The sequence below is a fragment of the Lycorma delicatula genome, chromosome 9 (genome assembly GCF_047948215.1).
Source record: "Lycorma delicatula isolate Av1 chromosome 9, ASM4794821v1, whole genome shotgun sequence".
In the NCBI taxonomy this organism is placed as follows: Eukaryota; Metazoa; Arthropoda; class Insecta; order Hemiptera; family Fulgoridae; genus Lycorma; species Lycorma delicatula.
Window position 1 is genome coordinate 119,287,310 of NC_134463.1, and position 17,741 is coordinate 119,305,050.

At 32.4% G+C, this 17,741-nt stretch overlaps 1 protein-coding gene across 5 annotated transcripts in view; it reads right to left on the minus strand.

Annotated features, from left to right (window-relative positions):
- LOC142330773 (uncharacterized) overlaps window positions 1-17,741 on the minus strand; it is a 507,371-nt gene that overhangs the window by 137,343 nt on the left and 352,287 nt on the right. For all 5 annotated transcript variants that reach the window (XM_075376224.1, XM_075376225.1, XM_075376226.1 and 2 more), the window contains exon 3: window positions 16,403-16,531. In XM_075376224.1, the coding sequence (XP_075232339.1) occupies window positions 16,403-16,481 (79 nt within the window). In that variant the 5' untranslated portion in view covers window positions 16,482-16,531. The remainder of the gene's footprint in view (window positions 1-16,402; window positions 16,532-17,741) is intronic.

Here is a 17,741-nt window from a genome sequence, read left to right on the forward strand (position 1 = left end):
TCCTGTAGAATTAGTTGTAGCTAGAATAAAAACACTATGTCTCGTCTTAAAACGGAATCCCTAAAAAAAAAAAAAATGTAATCGACCAGTAACCCACACCATTACTCGATTTATTTTTAATCGAAAATAGACGGGACTTTGATTCGATATTGAAATAAAAATGAAACCATGTAGAAGGAAAATGATCGAATAAAAGTTTAAGCTTGATAGAATGTATTTTGATTTAATTTTTTTCATAGAGTTGAAAGATGGAATTATCCATAGAGTTCCATGTAGATAAAGTCATACTTGCCCCTAAATATTCTGTTTTGCAAAAAAAAAAGATCACTAATTTTTAAAATAAATACGGAGAAAAATTTCTATTTTGAAAAAGCGTGGTTGTATGCGTGTACAGTTTTCAATACAAATATTAAATAAATCATTAAAATGTACTGAAAAATTTGCAAAAATAGATCTTGCAATGTATTACTTGTCGCTAAAAAAAATTCACAAAATGGATAGATTATTTCTTAGTATATAAAACTGTAATATCCAGTACTATTAAACGATAAAAAATATAAAATAAAGTAAAAAGAAGTCGGTCAATCGAAAAATACGTGAACTCGTAATACATAAAACCTCAAAATTTATTAGCGAATTTACAAAAAAAAAAAAAAAAAAAAAAAAATTACAGTTTTTATTGTCAAAATATGATTATAGAAGAAGGTAAGTTATTAAACGGTTCTCGAACAGTATACTAAGGAGTTTTATATAAGTACAACTATAGTACCAATCAATTTTAAAAGGCAACTAAATCTGTTTATCGTATTCTGTAAAATTTTTTTTTCGATAAGGTTTTAAATATTGACAACTGTGTATACAAGTACATCGAATGTCAATCGAGATAAAAGTTAACGTTACTGCGTTGGTTTTGAAGATTAAAACTAAAAATACATTTTAGTTCAACGTTAATTCAAATGTATAAAAAATTAGGTGAGAATTACGCACATATATTTGTAAACTTATTATAATCCCTCGCCATTCGTGGTTTCTCTTATTCGCGGTCACAAGAATTTGAAAAAAATTTCTTAAAAAATTCAATAAATAAATTAAAATCATTAATTAGTTAATTAATTAAAAAGGATGATTTAATTAAATGATTATCAGTTAGTTATATTTGTTAATAATAATACATTTTTTTTTTTTAAATTAAGTGAGACATACTGTATAGACATTACTGTACATATATTACAGTATTTGCTTTTACGATCTGCTTATTATAATGAACGGTGTTCGACGAAATAAAAACGAGAAAATTATTCGAAGTCAAAATCACTTTTAAAGGGCCATTCGTAATAGATAACGATCCAGATCCGGAAAGATAAATTTAAATCCTATTACACACGTTTCATTTCTGCCACGAAATACACTATTGGCTGGTTTCAACGCTTACTCGTAATATCTAAGGTGTACTTTCAACAGATTGTTACGGGCAATAAAAGACGATAATACATCTGCCACTTATACGAAACTGGAAAAATAAACATCGCAGAATGCATTGCCAACATAAAAGATTCAATACTTGAAATTAAACGCTCTATGCTTTTGATCGATTAACTATTTTGCTTTATATATATATATACGAAAAAAATATGCTCGATTTAAATATGGATCTGATTATACAAATAGGTGAAACTGCACGGATATACATTCTGCTAATCATTCTAAACCCGATAATTCTTCAAGACGCCTGAACACCTAGGTACAAGACCCCCCCCCCCCCTCGTAATGAGTTATGGATACGGCCCCATCAATCATCTGTGTAATTTGCCGGTCAAACAGAATCACAGCTTCGTCATCGTCTCATTATATTATGAAATTTAAAAACAACACCATTATTATCAAAATTAGGATATTTAAATAACTTTAAAAAGAAAAGAAAGAATTGCTGTAATTTTTATTTCACATAAAATGAATTCATTGTCCAAAGAGAGATATTGATGTAACAGAATAGTTTAATTAATATAAGAATCTGATGCGAGTCCAGAAGCGATAAAAAAAGGATATTTTGAACCCCATTCCTTTATGGGGGAAGGGGGTTGAATAAAATCAAACATCATCGGAAATTATCTTAGTAAGAGGTAATATGGAAAAATTTACCTAACCTTTGAGTAAACTTTTTCCCTGCCTCTTCGATCAATTCTGATGAAATTAAATGGCATCAATTTCCCAAATACAGAAATCATCGTGTCAAATTTCACGGTCTATCCGTTCTGGAAATATCAACCAAAAAAGAAGCCAACATACATATGTACGCGCATGTATATACATCTTCCAGAATTTTTCTTTGTTAAAATTCTGATTTTTGTTTAGAGAGACCATAAAAAGTAGAGTTACAAAAAGCCCGACGTGCAAACACCGACCCAACCACCACCCCACCCAAACATAAAATACTGTAACGTTATACGGCCAAATTAGATAACAGGGAAAGAAAAAACTAGTAAGTTAATTTTTTATTAACCGAAAAATAAAATGCATAATGGAATTTATAGCAATCATCATTACAAAGGAGTGAAATGGCATTTGAAATTAAAAAAGAAATCAAGTTATTATGACGTATTAAAAAACAGCGTTAACCTTTAAGTCTTAAGCATAACATAGAACAGCCTTCAACTTCATGTATAAAACGACTAATTATAAAGCAATACCCTTTCATTTTTTATTACTTTTTTATTGATATTGTTATTACCTAGTGATCTGTATACAAATGATGAGTCTGTAAACGTCGGCGTTTTAAACTTCATACGATTAGAATGAGCCAAAACTGGGCGATTTTTATTATTCGATATTAAATTTTCCAACTAAATTTTCTTAATATGTAATTTTATGATTTACCGTAATCGATAGTTTGTAGAAAAATAAAAATTTAAAAATCTGATACGGTCACATGACTTCCTTTTGCGCATATAAAGTTACATATACACATTTGTTTTAAATGTAAAGTATAAAATTTGATTTCATTAATAACTTCTAATATTTTTTTACAATCGGAGATTGATAGTTATCAATATATTTAAATTAAAAAAAAAAGTTAAAAGAAAAGATGAAGTCCGATTCGAACCGATGCGCCTTCCCCTTCTAAGATCCAAATATTTCATTAATTAAACTTTTATTTGACTACATCTCTGGAACCAGTAAAAATAAGTACCATTTATGATATATCGTTGAAAATCTCTCAATGAGGGCTTATTACTTCAGTTAAGAAAAAGTCCAAAATTCAAATTTTTTATGTTGTAACTATACTACAACTAGATGTAGTCCTGTATCCAAAATTTCAACATCCTACGGCTAATCGTTTTTGAGTTATGGAGATACATATGCACATACGTACACACGTCACGCCAACACTAGTCAAAATGGATGGATTCAGGGATGGTCAAAATGGATATTTCCGTTGAAATTTGAAAACCGAAATTTTTAGCTATTACAATACTTCTTTTATTTCGTACAAGAAGGTAAAAATTAAAAAATATATTAAAATAAATGTTTTATCTTCATCAATCTTATGGATTTTTCTTTATACTTTACACCATCATTATCAGCTTTGATTAAAGAAATATTTACGAATTTTTAATTTTAAAGTAGTAATAAATTTATTATTCGACTGGTGTAACTGTTAAAAAGTAAAAGAAATAAATGTACATCAACTGAATATTAGGTGACGTAAATGAATACCTATTTATGAATGCACGTATAAGTAGTATTAATCCATGAATAAACATGGATCTACAAAATAAATAAATAATAATAATAAGACGCGTAAATAACAAAATAACAGTTTAAGATATAGCAAAAAACGCACATTACGTTGTTTTTTTTTTCGCGGAGAGACGGGTTAGGGATGCGACGGATCTTTTGCGATAAATTCGGTATTGGAATTGTTAGTTCAATATGAATTCGACTGTAAAAATTTGGAATCTAAATAAAATCATTTAAATATGATATTTAATATCATTTTTCTTTTGAAATCCAACCACCAAAGAAAACCGGTATCCACGATCTAGTATTCAAATCCGTATAAAAGTAATTGCTTTTACTAGGACTTGAACGTTGGAATTCATTTAATATCATAAATATCTTGCGGCGTATAGTTGTGCACACTGCGTGTGAGAGAGACAAACGACAGGACGCGTGGAACCCAGTGGGTTGGTCTAGTGGTGAACGCGTCTTCCCAAATCAGCTAATTTGGAAGTCGAGAGTTCCAGCGTTCAAGTCCTAGTAAAGCCAGATATTTTTACACGGATTTGAATAATAGATCGTAGATACCGGTGTTCTTTGGTGGTTGGGGTATCAATTAACCACACATCTCAGGAATGGTCGAACTGAGACTGTGCAAGACTACACTTCATTTACATTCATACATATCATCCTCATTCATCCTCTGAAGTATTATCTGAACGGTAATTACTAGAGGCTAAACAGGAAAAAGAAAAGAAAGACAGGACGGTTGGAAAAGTTACATAGTCATTCCTTTACAATAATATCTCTGTAGCTCCGTATACTTACATACTATGCAGTACATTGTCAGAAACCCACCGAGTTGGTCTAATGGTGAATGCGTCTTCCCAAATCAGTTGATTTGAAAGTCGAGAATTCCAACGTTCAAGTCCTAGTAAAAGCAATTACTTTTATACGGATTTGAACACTAGATCGTGGATACCGGTTTTCTTTGGTGGTTGGATTTCAAAAGAAAAAAGTGCATTGTCAGGAATTTATTACAAGTTACATCTTTTATTTATTTAAAAATACTAATTACAAATACTTTAATTTTACCAACGACTACTGTACGTGGTCTAAACATATCGTAATTACTTTATAAATTTCAAAACAATAAAATCATATCACCTTACGCATGAAAAATTTTACCTATTATTGGTAACGGTACGAATCGATTATTAATTTTATTTAGGGCTAATAGTCATGACAAATTTTATAGCGAAATGCTGAATATTCAAGGTATAATGATGTCATTAATTCGAAGTAAAATAGCATTAAACTTTATACAGTTCAGTCTTGAGAGTGTATTCAACACAGTGCGCAATAATTTCATGTCCCTTTTTTGTTTAAACCATATAGTGAATGTATAGGCATAGTGAATGTATTAAATTTGGTGTCTGTCGCGAGTGTTTTGTCTAAACCTGTATATTCTTTAAAATTAAATTACGGTATTTGTTATCATCCAATAATCACGGAGGACATTCATTTTCTATCAAAACTTGGAAGTAAAGTGCTTCATACTCAGAGTACAGAAGTCGTTTGGAGAGTATATAACATTGTGAAAAAAGAGGCGTTAACAAATGCCCCAACGATCCCACTAACAAAATCTCGAGATCGGGCTGCTCAAGCCACTGGCGTTTCGACCCGACTGATTATAAAAATTAAAAACGAATTTGAAAAATGGTTGTTTCGATTTCTGCTTCTACGAGTTCGGACAATCAAATATTTCATAATACGTTTTCATAATTCGTTGTAAGCCCTACCAAACGCCGGGGAAAATCAAGGTCAACAACTGGACTGTACGATTTTGATAAATGTGATCTTCGAAGATCGATGTATAACTTTCACATAACAAAAGATCGTTTTCCGATAGCTGAGTTATTGCACGCAGCATTAAAAGACAGGATTGACTTTAACGGTTGAGAAAAGAGTATTCGAATTATATTAAAAGATCTCGGTTTTACGTGGCGAAAGACCCAAGATAATCGTTTGGTACTAGTGAAAAGGAGTGATACACGGGACAAAAGGATAAAGTATTTGCAAGCCATAAAATATTGAGTTCCAGCGTTCAAATCCTAATAAAGGCAGTTATTTTTAGACGAATTTGAATACTAGATTGTGGATACCGGTATTCTTTGGTGGTTGGGTTTCAATTAACCACACATCTCAGGAATGGTCGAACTGAGAATTTACAAGACTACACTTCATTTACACTCATACATATCATCCTCTGAAGTAATACCTTAACGGTACTTTCCGGAGGCTAAACAGGAAAAAGAAAGAAAGACATACAATATTACAGGGAATCCGACCGTAAAAATGTTTACACGGACGAAACTTACGTCCTAGTAATGATGTTTCTGGCAATTCCTGAAGAGACTGCTCAGGAAAAGTCCTTCGACAACCGATCTCTAAGGGAGGGCGTTTGATCGTTATCCATGCCGGAGGAGAAAGGGGATTTGTTCCTAATGTTCTCACTACGCGGCAGGCTAGTCACAGTTCAGATTACCACGGCCAAATGAACAAGAATAATTTATACGAAATGGATCAGTGAAAAATTATTATCTAACTTTCCTAAAGAAGTAAAAAGTGTTTTCGTAATTGATAATGCCTTTTATCACAACGTTTTAACTGAAAAAGACCGACATCTAATAGCACCAAAAATGAAATGATATCTTGGCTTAAACAAAAAGGAATAGGATTTTGTGAGAGCTTCCTTAAAACGCAATTATATGAAATAATAAAGTCAAAAAAAAAAAAAAGATTCGCGCGCTTCCTTTTGGATGACGTGTTAGAAAAAGAAGGCCATAATGTATTACGTCTGCCTCCATATCATTCAATGGGCAGAAGTAAAACAATACATTCGCAATCGAAATACGGAATTTAATATTGAAAGAGTGAAAAGTCTGTTTGAGGAACAAACCAATTTAATGGGACCAGAAGACTGGGTGCTGAAATGTGATCACATGATAGACATCTAAAATGAATATCGATCGCGAGAGCCTTTAATAGACAGTGTTTCGGAATCCTTTATAATTAGAAATAGTGATAGTGACATTTATACGTCTAGTAGTGACGAATCGAATCATTTTTTAAGAAATCTGACGGATGCCTTATACATGCAAGGTAATTAAAGTAACGGTAATAAGCTATTTATGTTAGTAATTATATTAGTAATAATAATTATATTAACAGATTGCATAAACAGCAGTTGTGTTGTTTAAATTAAAAAAATAAAAAACAGCAATTAAGTTAGTATAAGATATTTTCAGCATAGTTAATAGTGCGGTAAGCCAACCGTCAGCCTATGTGCAAAGCAATACGCCTCACGTTATAGCTGTAGGTTGGAAATTATTTCATCAATTAAAAAAGATGCACGTGGAACGATAGTTCTCTCGTTCAAGTATACACAATTTCACCTGAACAAACATTCTGTTGCAAGTAATAAAATATTTTTTTCTTTCTTATTACACAAATTTATTAAATATTTACTAAATCTATAAAAAAAGTTTTTTTTCTATTAAATTTAAATAACATCGATAAATATGACTTACATAAATCGTTCATATTTATTTTTAGAAGCTGTTTATTCTACATCTAGATCAATATAAGTGATATAAAACTTGAAGCTTGAAATATTAAAAAAAAATAAAAATAAGGAAGGAAAATTGTTTTCAATCAGTATGTTTTTATTGCTTTCATATTTAAGTAGCTCAATAAAATTTCAACTAATGTCAAAGCAATCTGTTATTATAATAATTACATAATTGCTTAACTATGTGATTAAATAATTCAACTGTTATTATATCTATATAATTAATATCAATTAGACCGAATTTAAACAAGAATTTTATATACTTTTCTAAAATCTCTTAATAGATTTTCAGCTAAAAAAAATAAACAAAAAAAAATAATAAAGTAAACAACCCAACGCAAGTGCTATTTGATTTTTTTTTTACTAAGAAAAGATTGATGATTCGAATGGTGTAATTAAATTTTTTCTACGATTTTTTATTTATATTTTTACGAGACAAACATTACAAAATCACTTCACCAAGTTATACACGGTCCTCTTGTAAGTGAACTCTTGTATGTATTTAAAAATCCAAGTTTAATTAATTTGCCGACCTGCACGGCGCAAGCGGTAACTTCCCGGGCTTTCATCCAGATATCCCGGGTTGGAATCCCCGGCAATTCCACACGCTACAAAATTCTCATTTCATCTCATCCCCTGAAGCAATACCTAACGGTAGTTCTCTGAGAGATTAAGAAAAAATTACGACCGGACATGAAATGACGAAAACTGCAGAGAAAGATGAAGATTATTATAAATAAAACAAATAATTGAGGATGCAGTAAATATATTTAATTAAAAATAAAATAAAACAGAACAGAAAGGAATTGAAAAGCGCATCATACCGGTCAAATCATTAACTAACCGATCTTTCTATTTTTCTATTTAACCTCCGGAACCGCCGTAAGGTATTACTTAAGAGGATGATATGTATGAATGTAAATGAAGAGTAGTCATGTATAGTCTCAGGTCAACCATTTCGGAGATGTATGGTTAATTGAAACCTAACTACCTTCACCGGTATCCACGATCTAGTATTCGAACCCGTAAAAAAAGAACTTCCTTTACTAGGATTTGAACCTTGGAACTCTCGACTAAGGTAACTAATAGATATGCGTCGAATAAAGTAAACTTATTAGAGATTTAATAAGAACAATTTTTATAAATATTTTGAAATGGAATACAAATTAAAAATGTTATAAAAAATAGAGGAAGATATATTAATAAAATAAATATAACCGCAGCATAGTAAATTGAAATGTTTAAATACCGAAAACCGATTTATAAAATTAAAAAATAATTTTGTTTTTCAGTAGAGGCACGTCATTTTTTTAATTTTAAAAACACTTGGCCCGTTATTAAAGATTATTCGAAGCAACACATTTACGAAAATAATTCATTTTATAATCGTTATAATAAAAAAAACCAAAACACAAACAAACTCTTTTTTTATTTTATTTTTTTTAAATATTTACAACCGATAATTAGGAATAATAACAAAAATATTATTTAACTGTGATAAATTTGCAATTAAAAAGACATTATCACAAGTAAATTATAATTACTTAAAGTGTACGATATAAAAAAAATAAATAAAAAAAACCGTCAATAATGAAGTAGATCAAGAAATGTTTATAGGGAGGGGCCCTCCAAATCTAAATAAGCATGAAATAGGGAGGGGATTACGTAGAAATATTTACAAACCATAATTTGTGGACTCAACTGGTTAATATTTTTTTCACCAGCAAACCAATTTTTAACACACCATCTCATTAAGTAAAGATCGACACACCACACGACGAACGAATTTCAAAGAATGCTTGTTTTATATTGGTGGATTTTTCATTTAATAGTATTATAAACCTTTTCCCATCACAATGATCCGCGGTTGATTAGCGCTCCGCGAAAATATGTTGGTATTTGATTGCCTCCCTTCATATTCTTATGCTACCCTCTTGTGAAAAAAATTGGTGTGTCCAATCCTTAGTCGAGTTAAGATGAACTCTTCCGCTCGGGGAAAGAGGTTTCTCGAGCACATTCTCCCGGATGTTATGTAATGCCGTGGAAAGACTCAGCAGCCAGAACCTATTCCACTGAGCCCGCAATTTTACACGGACTGATCTCATGAAGTCTCTCTCACACGTCGATTGTACTCGGATGCCATTTATTGCAGCTCTCGTAGCAGCCTCATCGGCCCGTTCGTTCCCGAGGATGGCACAATAGCCAGGAACCCGTACCAGTACCGCAGTCTTATTTATCCTTGAAAGGATATCATGAATAATCTGGACGATGGATTCAGAACATCTGCAGCTCAAGCTCTCAAGTAAACGTCTAGAATCGGTAATTAGTCGGTAAGTTTCACTTTACGAATGAAAAATCTTACATTCACTAAATAAACAAGCAAAATAATTCACGGTTGCTCAAATTTTACAAATTATCTTGTAAATTTTTCTCAAGAAATATACCAAAAGGAATATTTTATTATATATACTCGTATTTACCAGATGATAATAATATGAAAACTGTTAAATATAGAAAATGGAAATTTAGCGAACGGTCATATTTCAAAACAACTTAACTTTTTAGCATAAGATCATCATCACAGCTACAAGCAACCAGGGGGCGTCTATGGGAGAACTAAAAAAATTAAGTGGATAGGGTAGGATTGTGGACTATCGTTTTAAACGGTTCGGATAAGAAAAATTTGATATGAAAAAAAATCAGGCTATGACATATTAAACCAAAATGATTACTGTTTAATTTTGTTACTACTTTAAAAAGTGGCCTTTTTATTAGGACTAAACTAAGTAATAAAAACTATATTCGTAAATTATAGGACTTAATAAGTCTATAAAAACCGCCAAAAGAAATTCTCATAACGAAGAATTAAGATTGTTTTAAATCATTGTTTTAAGCATTTGTTAAATTTTATTAAATGGCCACCACTTTGATAAGGGGATTCGTAGCCCGATTTTTTTTACTTAAATCTTTTTTCGATGCTCTTTAAAATGATATCAGAACCCTATCTTTTCCATTTAAAATGTTTAGCATCTCTGGATGCTTAGGTGTGGTGGTCTCATACCGAGAAATAGGTATTTTGAGGTAATCCGCCGGGTTGGTCTAGTGGTGAACGCGTCTTCCCAATTAGCTGATTTGGAATTCGAGAGTTCCAGCGCTCAAATCCTAGTAAAGACAGTTATTTTTATACTGATTTGAATACTAGATCGTGGATACCGGTGTTCTTTCATGGTTGGGTTTCATTCAATTAACCACATATTTCAGGAATGGTCGACCTGAGACTCTACAAGACTACACTTCACTTACACTCATAGATATCATCCTTTGAAGTAATACCTGACGGTGATTCCCGGAAGCTAACGGGAAAAAATTTAAATGGTCGGTTAATCCAGATGTCTGGAAGTTGAAGAATAGTTGTCATTCTATCAGGAATAATAACCTGATCACACTTAACAGCGATGATTCTTCAGTTTTTATCATCGGTCGTATGATCCCCTAAAACTGTCCGTTACAAGTACGAAAGCTATTTGTTAGAAAGTTTTGAAATTGTGTGGTTAACATCTCAGGAACGGTCGAACTGTGAGACTATAAGACTACACTTCATTTACAATCACACATATCTTCATTCATCCTCTGAAATAATATCTGAAGAATAATTCCCGTAAGCTAAACAGGAAAAAGAAAAGAAAGGACTTTTTAAGTGGTAGGATTACTAAATTTATTTTTTCTGTTTAACAGTTGAAAAGTTATTTAAGGGTTTTTATTCTATATTAACAATCTGATCACACACACACACACACACACACACATATATATATATATATATATATATATATATATATATATATATATATATATTGATAAAGCACGAACCAAATAACCATTTGATTTTGCTCATCGTAAACGATGAGTAAAATCAAATCCATCAGATCGCTACGTTATCCCCCTTCCTATATAGTGTAAATATTTATTTACAAATATTTTTTTTTTCATGTTGTAATGATTGACCTTTTGTTGTTGTTATTATTATTATTTTACACATTTTAATATCCAATTTACAAAAAATAAATATATATTATTTTTGTTTAATTTTTAAATAATCCTTCTTGATTAAAAAAAAAGCCCATACTTTTAAAAAATTACTCTTACGTAATTTCGATAATGATTGGCAGTAAACATAAAAAAAGACTATTATTATGTACAGTACATTTTATTAAATACAAAAACCGTAATGACATTTGAAAATAATTAATTGTAGCACGTAAAAGGACGAATAAAAAACCCAATTAATACTGAAAAATAAATAATTTAACGTAGCATTTTAAAGGAAATTATTTTTATTTCTTACTATTTTGCTGACGTGAGATTAGTAGAGATATGTAAAAGGATTGTAAAATGACAGCTTTTAAAATGATGGAACCGTATCTACGATCTAATGAATCATTTATAATTATATGATATAGATATCGTTCGTATTGCATCAACAAATTTTAATCACAATAACAGTAGATAAAAAAAAAAAAACGGGTTATATCATCGGCGATAAATTTGAAGCTAATAACTCATTTTATAAAATATTGAGGTTCGTCTTACGTATTTTATGTTCCAGTTTAATTTTCTATTAACCTAAACAATTTTTATTTCTTAATACAATTTTGTAGAAAAAATAAATTTAGAAAAACTAAATCAAAAAATTCTTAATTTACTTTATCTAATCAGTTTTACGACTATATTCTTTATTAATTACAAAGAAAAAGAAAGAACTATATATATATATATAAAATTATTATACACATTTGAAAGGGACAATCTTAAAATATTTTTCTAAATAATCGCCATTTAAATTGAGGCACTCACTTATCATAACGATGTACAAACTTTTCAATTCCTTTTCTGTACAAATCTGCCGCTTTAGATTTCAACCACTGGTTAACACCGGCATGAAGTTCTGCGTCACTGTCAAATCGCTGTGTTGCAAGCCAGGTCTTCATCGCTAACCCACCGGGTTGGTCTAGTGATTAACGCGTCTTCCTAAATCAGCTGATTTGGAAGTCGAGAGTTATAGCGTTCAAGTCCTAGTAAAGCCAGTTATTTTTACACGGATTTGAATACTAGATCGTGGATACCGGTGTTCTTTGGTGGTTGGATTTCAATGAACCACACATCTCAACATCTCAGGAATGGTCGAACTGAGACTGTACAAGACTATACTTCATTTACACTCATACATATCATCCTAATTCATCCTCTGAAGAATTATCTAAACGGTAGTTACCGGAGGCTAAACAGGAAAAAGAAAGAAAGAAAAGGTCTCCATCGCTGGAAAGAGATGGTAAACGCCTGGCGCCAGATTCGGACTGTACGGTGAGTGATCAAATACCTCACATCCCAAACCATCCGAGAGCTCTAGGGTACGATTAGTCGTGTGTGGACGTGCATTGTCGTGAAAAAAAAAAACACTTTTAAGCTCAGTTTTCCCGACGCTTGTTTTGTATCGCTCGCCTTAATTTTATCAATGTTTCACAATACTTTTCTGAGTTAATTGTTTTGCCACGTTCAAGGAAATCAACCAGAAGCACTTCCTAAGCGTCCCAAAACACAGTTGCCATAATCTTTCTGGCTGACAACATTTGCAAACATTTTACTGGTTTTCTGGGAGAAATCGTGTACCCCCATTTCATGGACTGTCTTTCTGCCTCATAATTGACATGCTTTACCCATGTCCCATCTGCCGTTATGACATAATCGAGTAGTGCGTTACCATCTTTGTCGTAGGCTTAGAGGAAATTCAGCGATGTAGCAAGACGCTTTTTTGTAGTCTTCCGTCAAGATTTTTTGCACTCATCTTGCACAAAGTGTGATGAACAAGTTCCCCGATATAATTTCATCCAGCAAACTTCGTGAAATATGGGGGAAATGAAGCGAGGTTCCGAAATCGTAATGCAGGGATTTTCACGAATTTTTCGTTGATTTTCATAGTCATTCATCAATCACAAGGCCTTGCCGAGCACTGCGGTTCTCATCATGTACAATGGGGCGACCATTTTTTAACTGAATGTACCACTGCCTCACTCCACCATCACTCATTATTCCATCTCTGTACACCTCACAAAGTTGCCGATGAATTTCAATTGGTTTGAGGTTTTTTGCCAGTAAAACGCTAATTATTGAACGCACCTCACAACTCTCGGGATTTCTTTATTAAACCCCATATTTCAATAATGCAAAACGAACAAAGTAGAAAAATCACAGTCCACACGCTACGACAGCTTGATGCGTACTGAGTGTAAAAACGTTTTGACGCCAAGATGGCGGCTTTATCCCCACCCATCTCCACGCTAGGCATAAACGTAAGTTTCTTTCTGGATCGCCCTTTTTTTTCTTTTTTTTTGGGGTGGGTGGGGAGGGAGGGGCATGATGATGTTGCCGCATAAACTTCAAGCTTTTTCTTGGGATATGAAAATGAAATTTTGTAGGTTATGAAAAATGCCACGTCTGACCGGGATACAACATAAACATGATTCAACAAGACATGATCGACTGGCTCAATAAAAACAAGATACCATTTTCATACGAGATGTTCAAACCTGAATTGTATATACGCTTATGAAACTACATAAACCGCGATTTAAATGTACAATATAAATTTTTTGTTTGCTGAAAAAGATCATTCTTTTGTCGGATTACCACCTTGTCATCCGACTTAAATGCTACTGAGAATGTCTGGACATGTATTAAAAATTTCATTAACCAAAATAATGTAACATTCAGTTTAGAAGAGGCAATAGAACTGGAAAAAAAAATTAGAGAAACAAATATAAACTTATAAAAGGCAGTTCGCAAAACTGAGGAGAATTGTGAGAAAAATTATTTGTTATGACCTGAACCTATGTTAGATGAGATTTCCGAGCGTTTTATTGTAAAATTAAATGAAACTGATTTAGTTCTGACAGTTCCATTGATCTTCGGTGATGAAGAGGAGGGCATACTGACTGGAATTGAAGAAATAGAGTAACTTGGAAAAAAAGTGTTATATGTAATGTGATAATTTATTGTCTATTACGAATTATTTATGGAGCCAATAATGATTCTTAGAAATAAAAAAAATCATGAATTAATGTCACCATCCACGATCATTTATCTAAACATAGTTAAGACAAGATCGAAGACAAGATTTGTTTTACTGAAGTAGATTTACGATTAGCTACTGAAGTGTGATATATTACACACTTAAGGAACTTTGGCGAAAGTGAAATTATGGAGCCGAGTGTTCTAAACTACTACTGTAGATGAAGGATTGGTTTGTTTGGCATTTCTCCCGCCACCACTTCATTCGGTTGCCCTAAAGCAAACGACCAAATGTCTGTGCCACAAACGGCTACTGAGCCTCGAAACAGTTTAGCGTCCAGTGTCCTAAATAGTTCCTAGAGCTTACCTAATAGCGTAAGCGGACTAAGCGCGGTGCCATACACCACCGGCTTACGTGCCCCGACCTCTCACTTGTCATATATTTGCTAAAATGGGTTGGCGCACCCCGTCAACTACTAAATATATATATATATAACATCCATAAATTTATTTTGTTATTTAGACCTCAATTCGCTGCCAAGCCTAGGTTGCTGAATTTCCACCATATTAAAGCGCTTGGAGCCTTAATTGGCTTGGCTGGTGGTTAGCCATACATATCTTTAGGTTAGCTTCCCACAGCAGTGCGGTAGGAGTCTTATCCATTAGGTAAACTACTGATATCTGTTAAACAAAGCAACCGCATCAAGAACTCACACACGGTCCGACAATGCGGGTCTCGCCACACTGACTCGCCGCTTGTGAGTGGCCAATTTTCCCTCTGACCTCTAAGTTCCAGGGTGGCCCGGCCTTTGCCACTCCCCCCCCCCTCACAAGAGCAGTCAAAAATCAGATGTTCATTTGACTGGACCTCCCCGCAGACGCACAATTCAGCTGCAGGCGGAATCGAAACGGATATTAGTTTAAATTAACATAGTTGGTGAGCACTTGGGCACCAGTTGCCGTTTAAAACGAGCCGAGGCATACCATCCCCCCAGATCCTGTGTAAATTTATACAAGGATCTTCCCTTAGTCGTGATGTGCCACTCCAGATGACATGCCTCCATCACAAGGTCTACAGCCTCTTTTGCAGATGAAGGTTTGCTCTCTATATTCTTATCTGCAGATCGAAACTCCCGTCTGGATCGAGACAACTAAGAGTTCGCGCAGGTCAAACGCTCGTCAAACTCCTCAATTGTCAGGAAATTGAGCGTCAGATGATTCAAATGCTTGTCCAGCTTAGATATCTAGATTAAACTATAATTATGTACCGGTTAGAAGAAAAAATTATTTAATTTTACTAAATAAATTAATTGTCGATCTCCGTGCTAGAATGGTAGCTTCTCGGCCTTTCAACCGAGGGTCGAATCCCGGTCAGGAATGGCATTTTTTCATAGGCTACAAAACTCCATTTCCATATTTCCAAGTACAAACTCTCAAAGTTTCTACGGTGAATTAATTCAACAATAAAATAAAAATAAATAAAAAAGTTAATATGCGATCAAATTTAATGTAATGGAATCCTTTATCAAGTTAAGTACATAAAACGTTTACCACGTGTAGTTTATAACGTTACATCGAACCGTTAACTTATTATTCATCCTCTTAAAATTTATAAAAGACGGTATTATTTACTGCATAAACCAACAAGTGTTACAGAGAAGGGAAATTTATAGGGGAAAAAAATGGTGAAAGAAGATTTTAGATAATATATTACGTATATCTCACCGAACCAACACACTCTTAACACAAAATGTAGTAAAGAATATATAAAATTTAAAAAAAAATAAGAAAAACTCCCGCCAATCCATTCCCCAACCCACGTTTTTCGCAAATAAACAATTAAAAAAAAAACACAAAAAATGTAACTATTAAAAATAAAAATTACATTAAAATACTTATAATAAAAAAATCGTTAATTATATAAAATAATTAAAATAGTAATTTTAAAGTTAAAAAATTAATAATAATAATAATAATTTATCTTACCATCCGCAGGCGTTTGATGATGATGAGGTGCCCAAATAGGCCGGCCAGGTGCACGGTAACCAGCGGCAGGATCCAACATGGCCGCCACCACAGCGCCTCCTGTTGCCAGGCCAGGGCCGGCGCTGTGCCCTATTTTATAACAAAAAAAAAAAAAAAAATATATATATATATATATAAATAAATATAATAATATATTTAATTTAAAAAAGAAATAATTTTTAAAATACGAGAATATAAAGGGTAAAAAATATAAAACAGAAGTATTTAATTTATTTTTTATTATCAGATTTACATGTTTTTGTAGAATCGATAAATTTACATTACGATTATTAATATAAATCTATTACAATCGTTCAACGATGAGATTACCCAATATTGTACTCTTTTTCTTCAACATTAACATGAAAAATCATGTTTTTGTTAATGAATCAATTCAATAAGAGATATATCGATCAAACAATGTAGACTTATGTGATTGTATACACCTATCGCTAAATTTTGTCCGTAAACTTAAATGAATTCCAATTGAAGTATTTTCAAAAGTATACACCTCAACTAGGGATCTGAGTTCAGTATGAAAATTGTTACACTGTAATAACTGGAACGTTATATATTTTCATTATAAATGAAAAAAAAGATTTTTGTGTATAATGTTGATGCTATACTACGATGTTTAGTTACTATGATGGCCGCAAGACGACAATTTCCGCCATTCGTCATGTTAATACGGCTTCATCATCATAACTTAAATACGAGTCCAGTAACGGCTCGTTTCTCATTAACGTCTATTTTGTAATTTAGCGGAATTCCAAAATATTATATGAACTTACTACAAAAATATTCGTCAATTTTAAAATGATTTGGCCGGAACTGTCCAATCATTATTGAACTACCGCGCGATGCTTGTTGAAAATCGCACAAATTTCTCGTAAATATTTTTTCCAATCTCTAAACGCATTAAAAACACATTTCCAGTACTTTAGTAAATCATTATTTTGCATATGCCGTTGAATAACTACAAAAAAAGAAAATTACGTATCACAGTCAATCGATTACTGTCCTCCATTCTTCCGAATAACCAAGCCGTTGATCAGATTTTTTCTGTAATAAGTTATCAAATAGTCATTCAAGGATTAACGATTTTCATGCGATATGCCCTTTTACCATATAAATTGCACGCACTTTTTTTACTTCCTAATTAAGAACGAGTTAAAAGAAGGTCATTTTAGCGAAATATAATTTGAATGATTTGATATAATCACCGGTTAAAAACAGAATGAATAGAGAAGGGAAATAGTAGGAAATAAAAGACTGAAAAAGCTGACAACGTAGTTTAAGG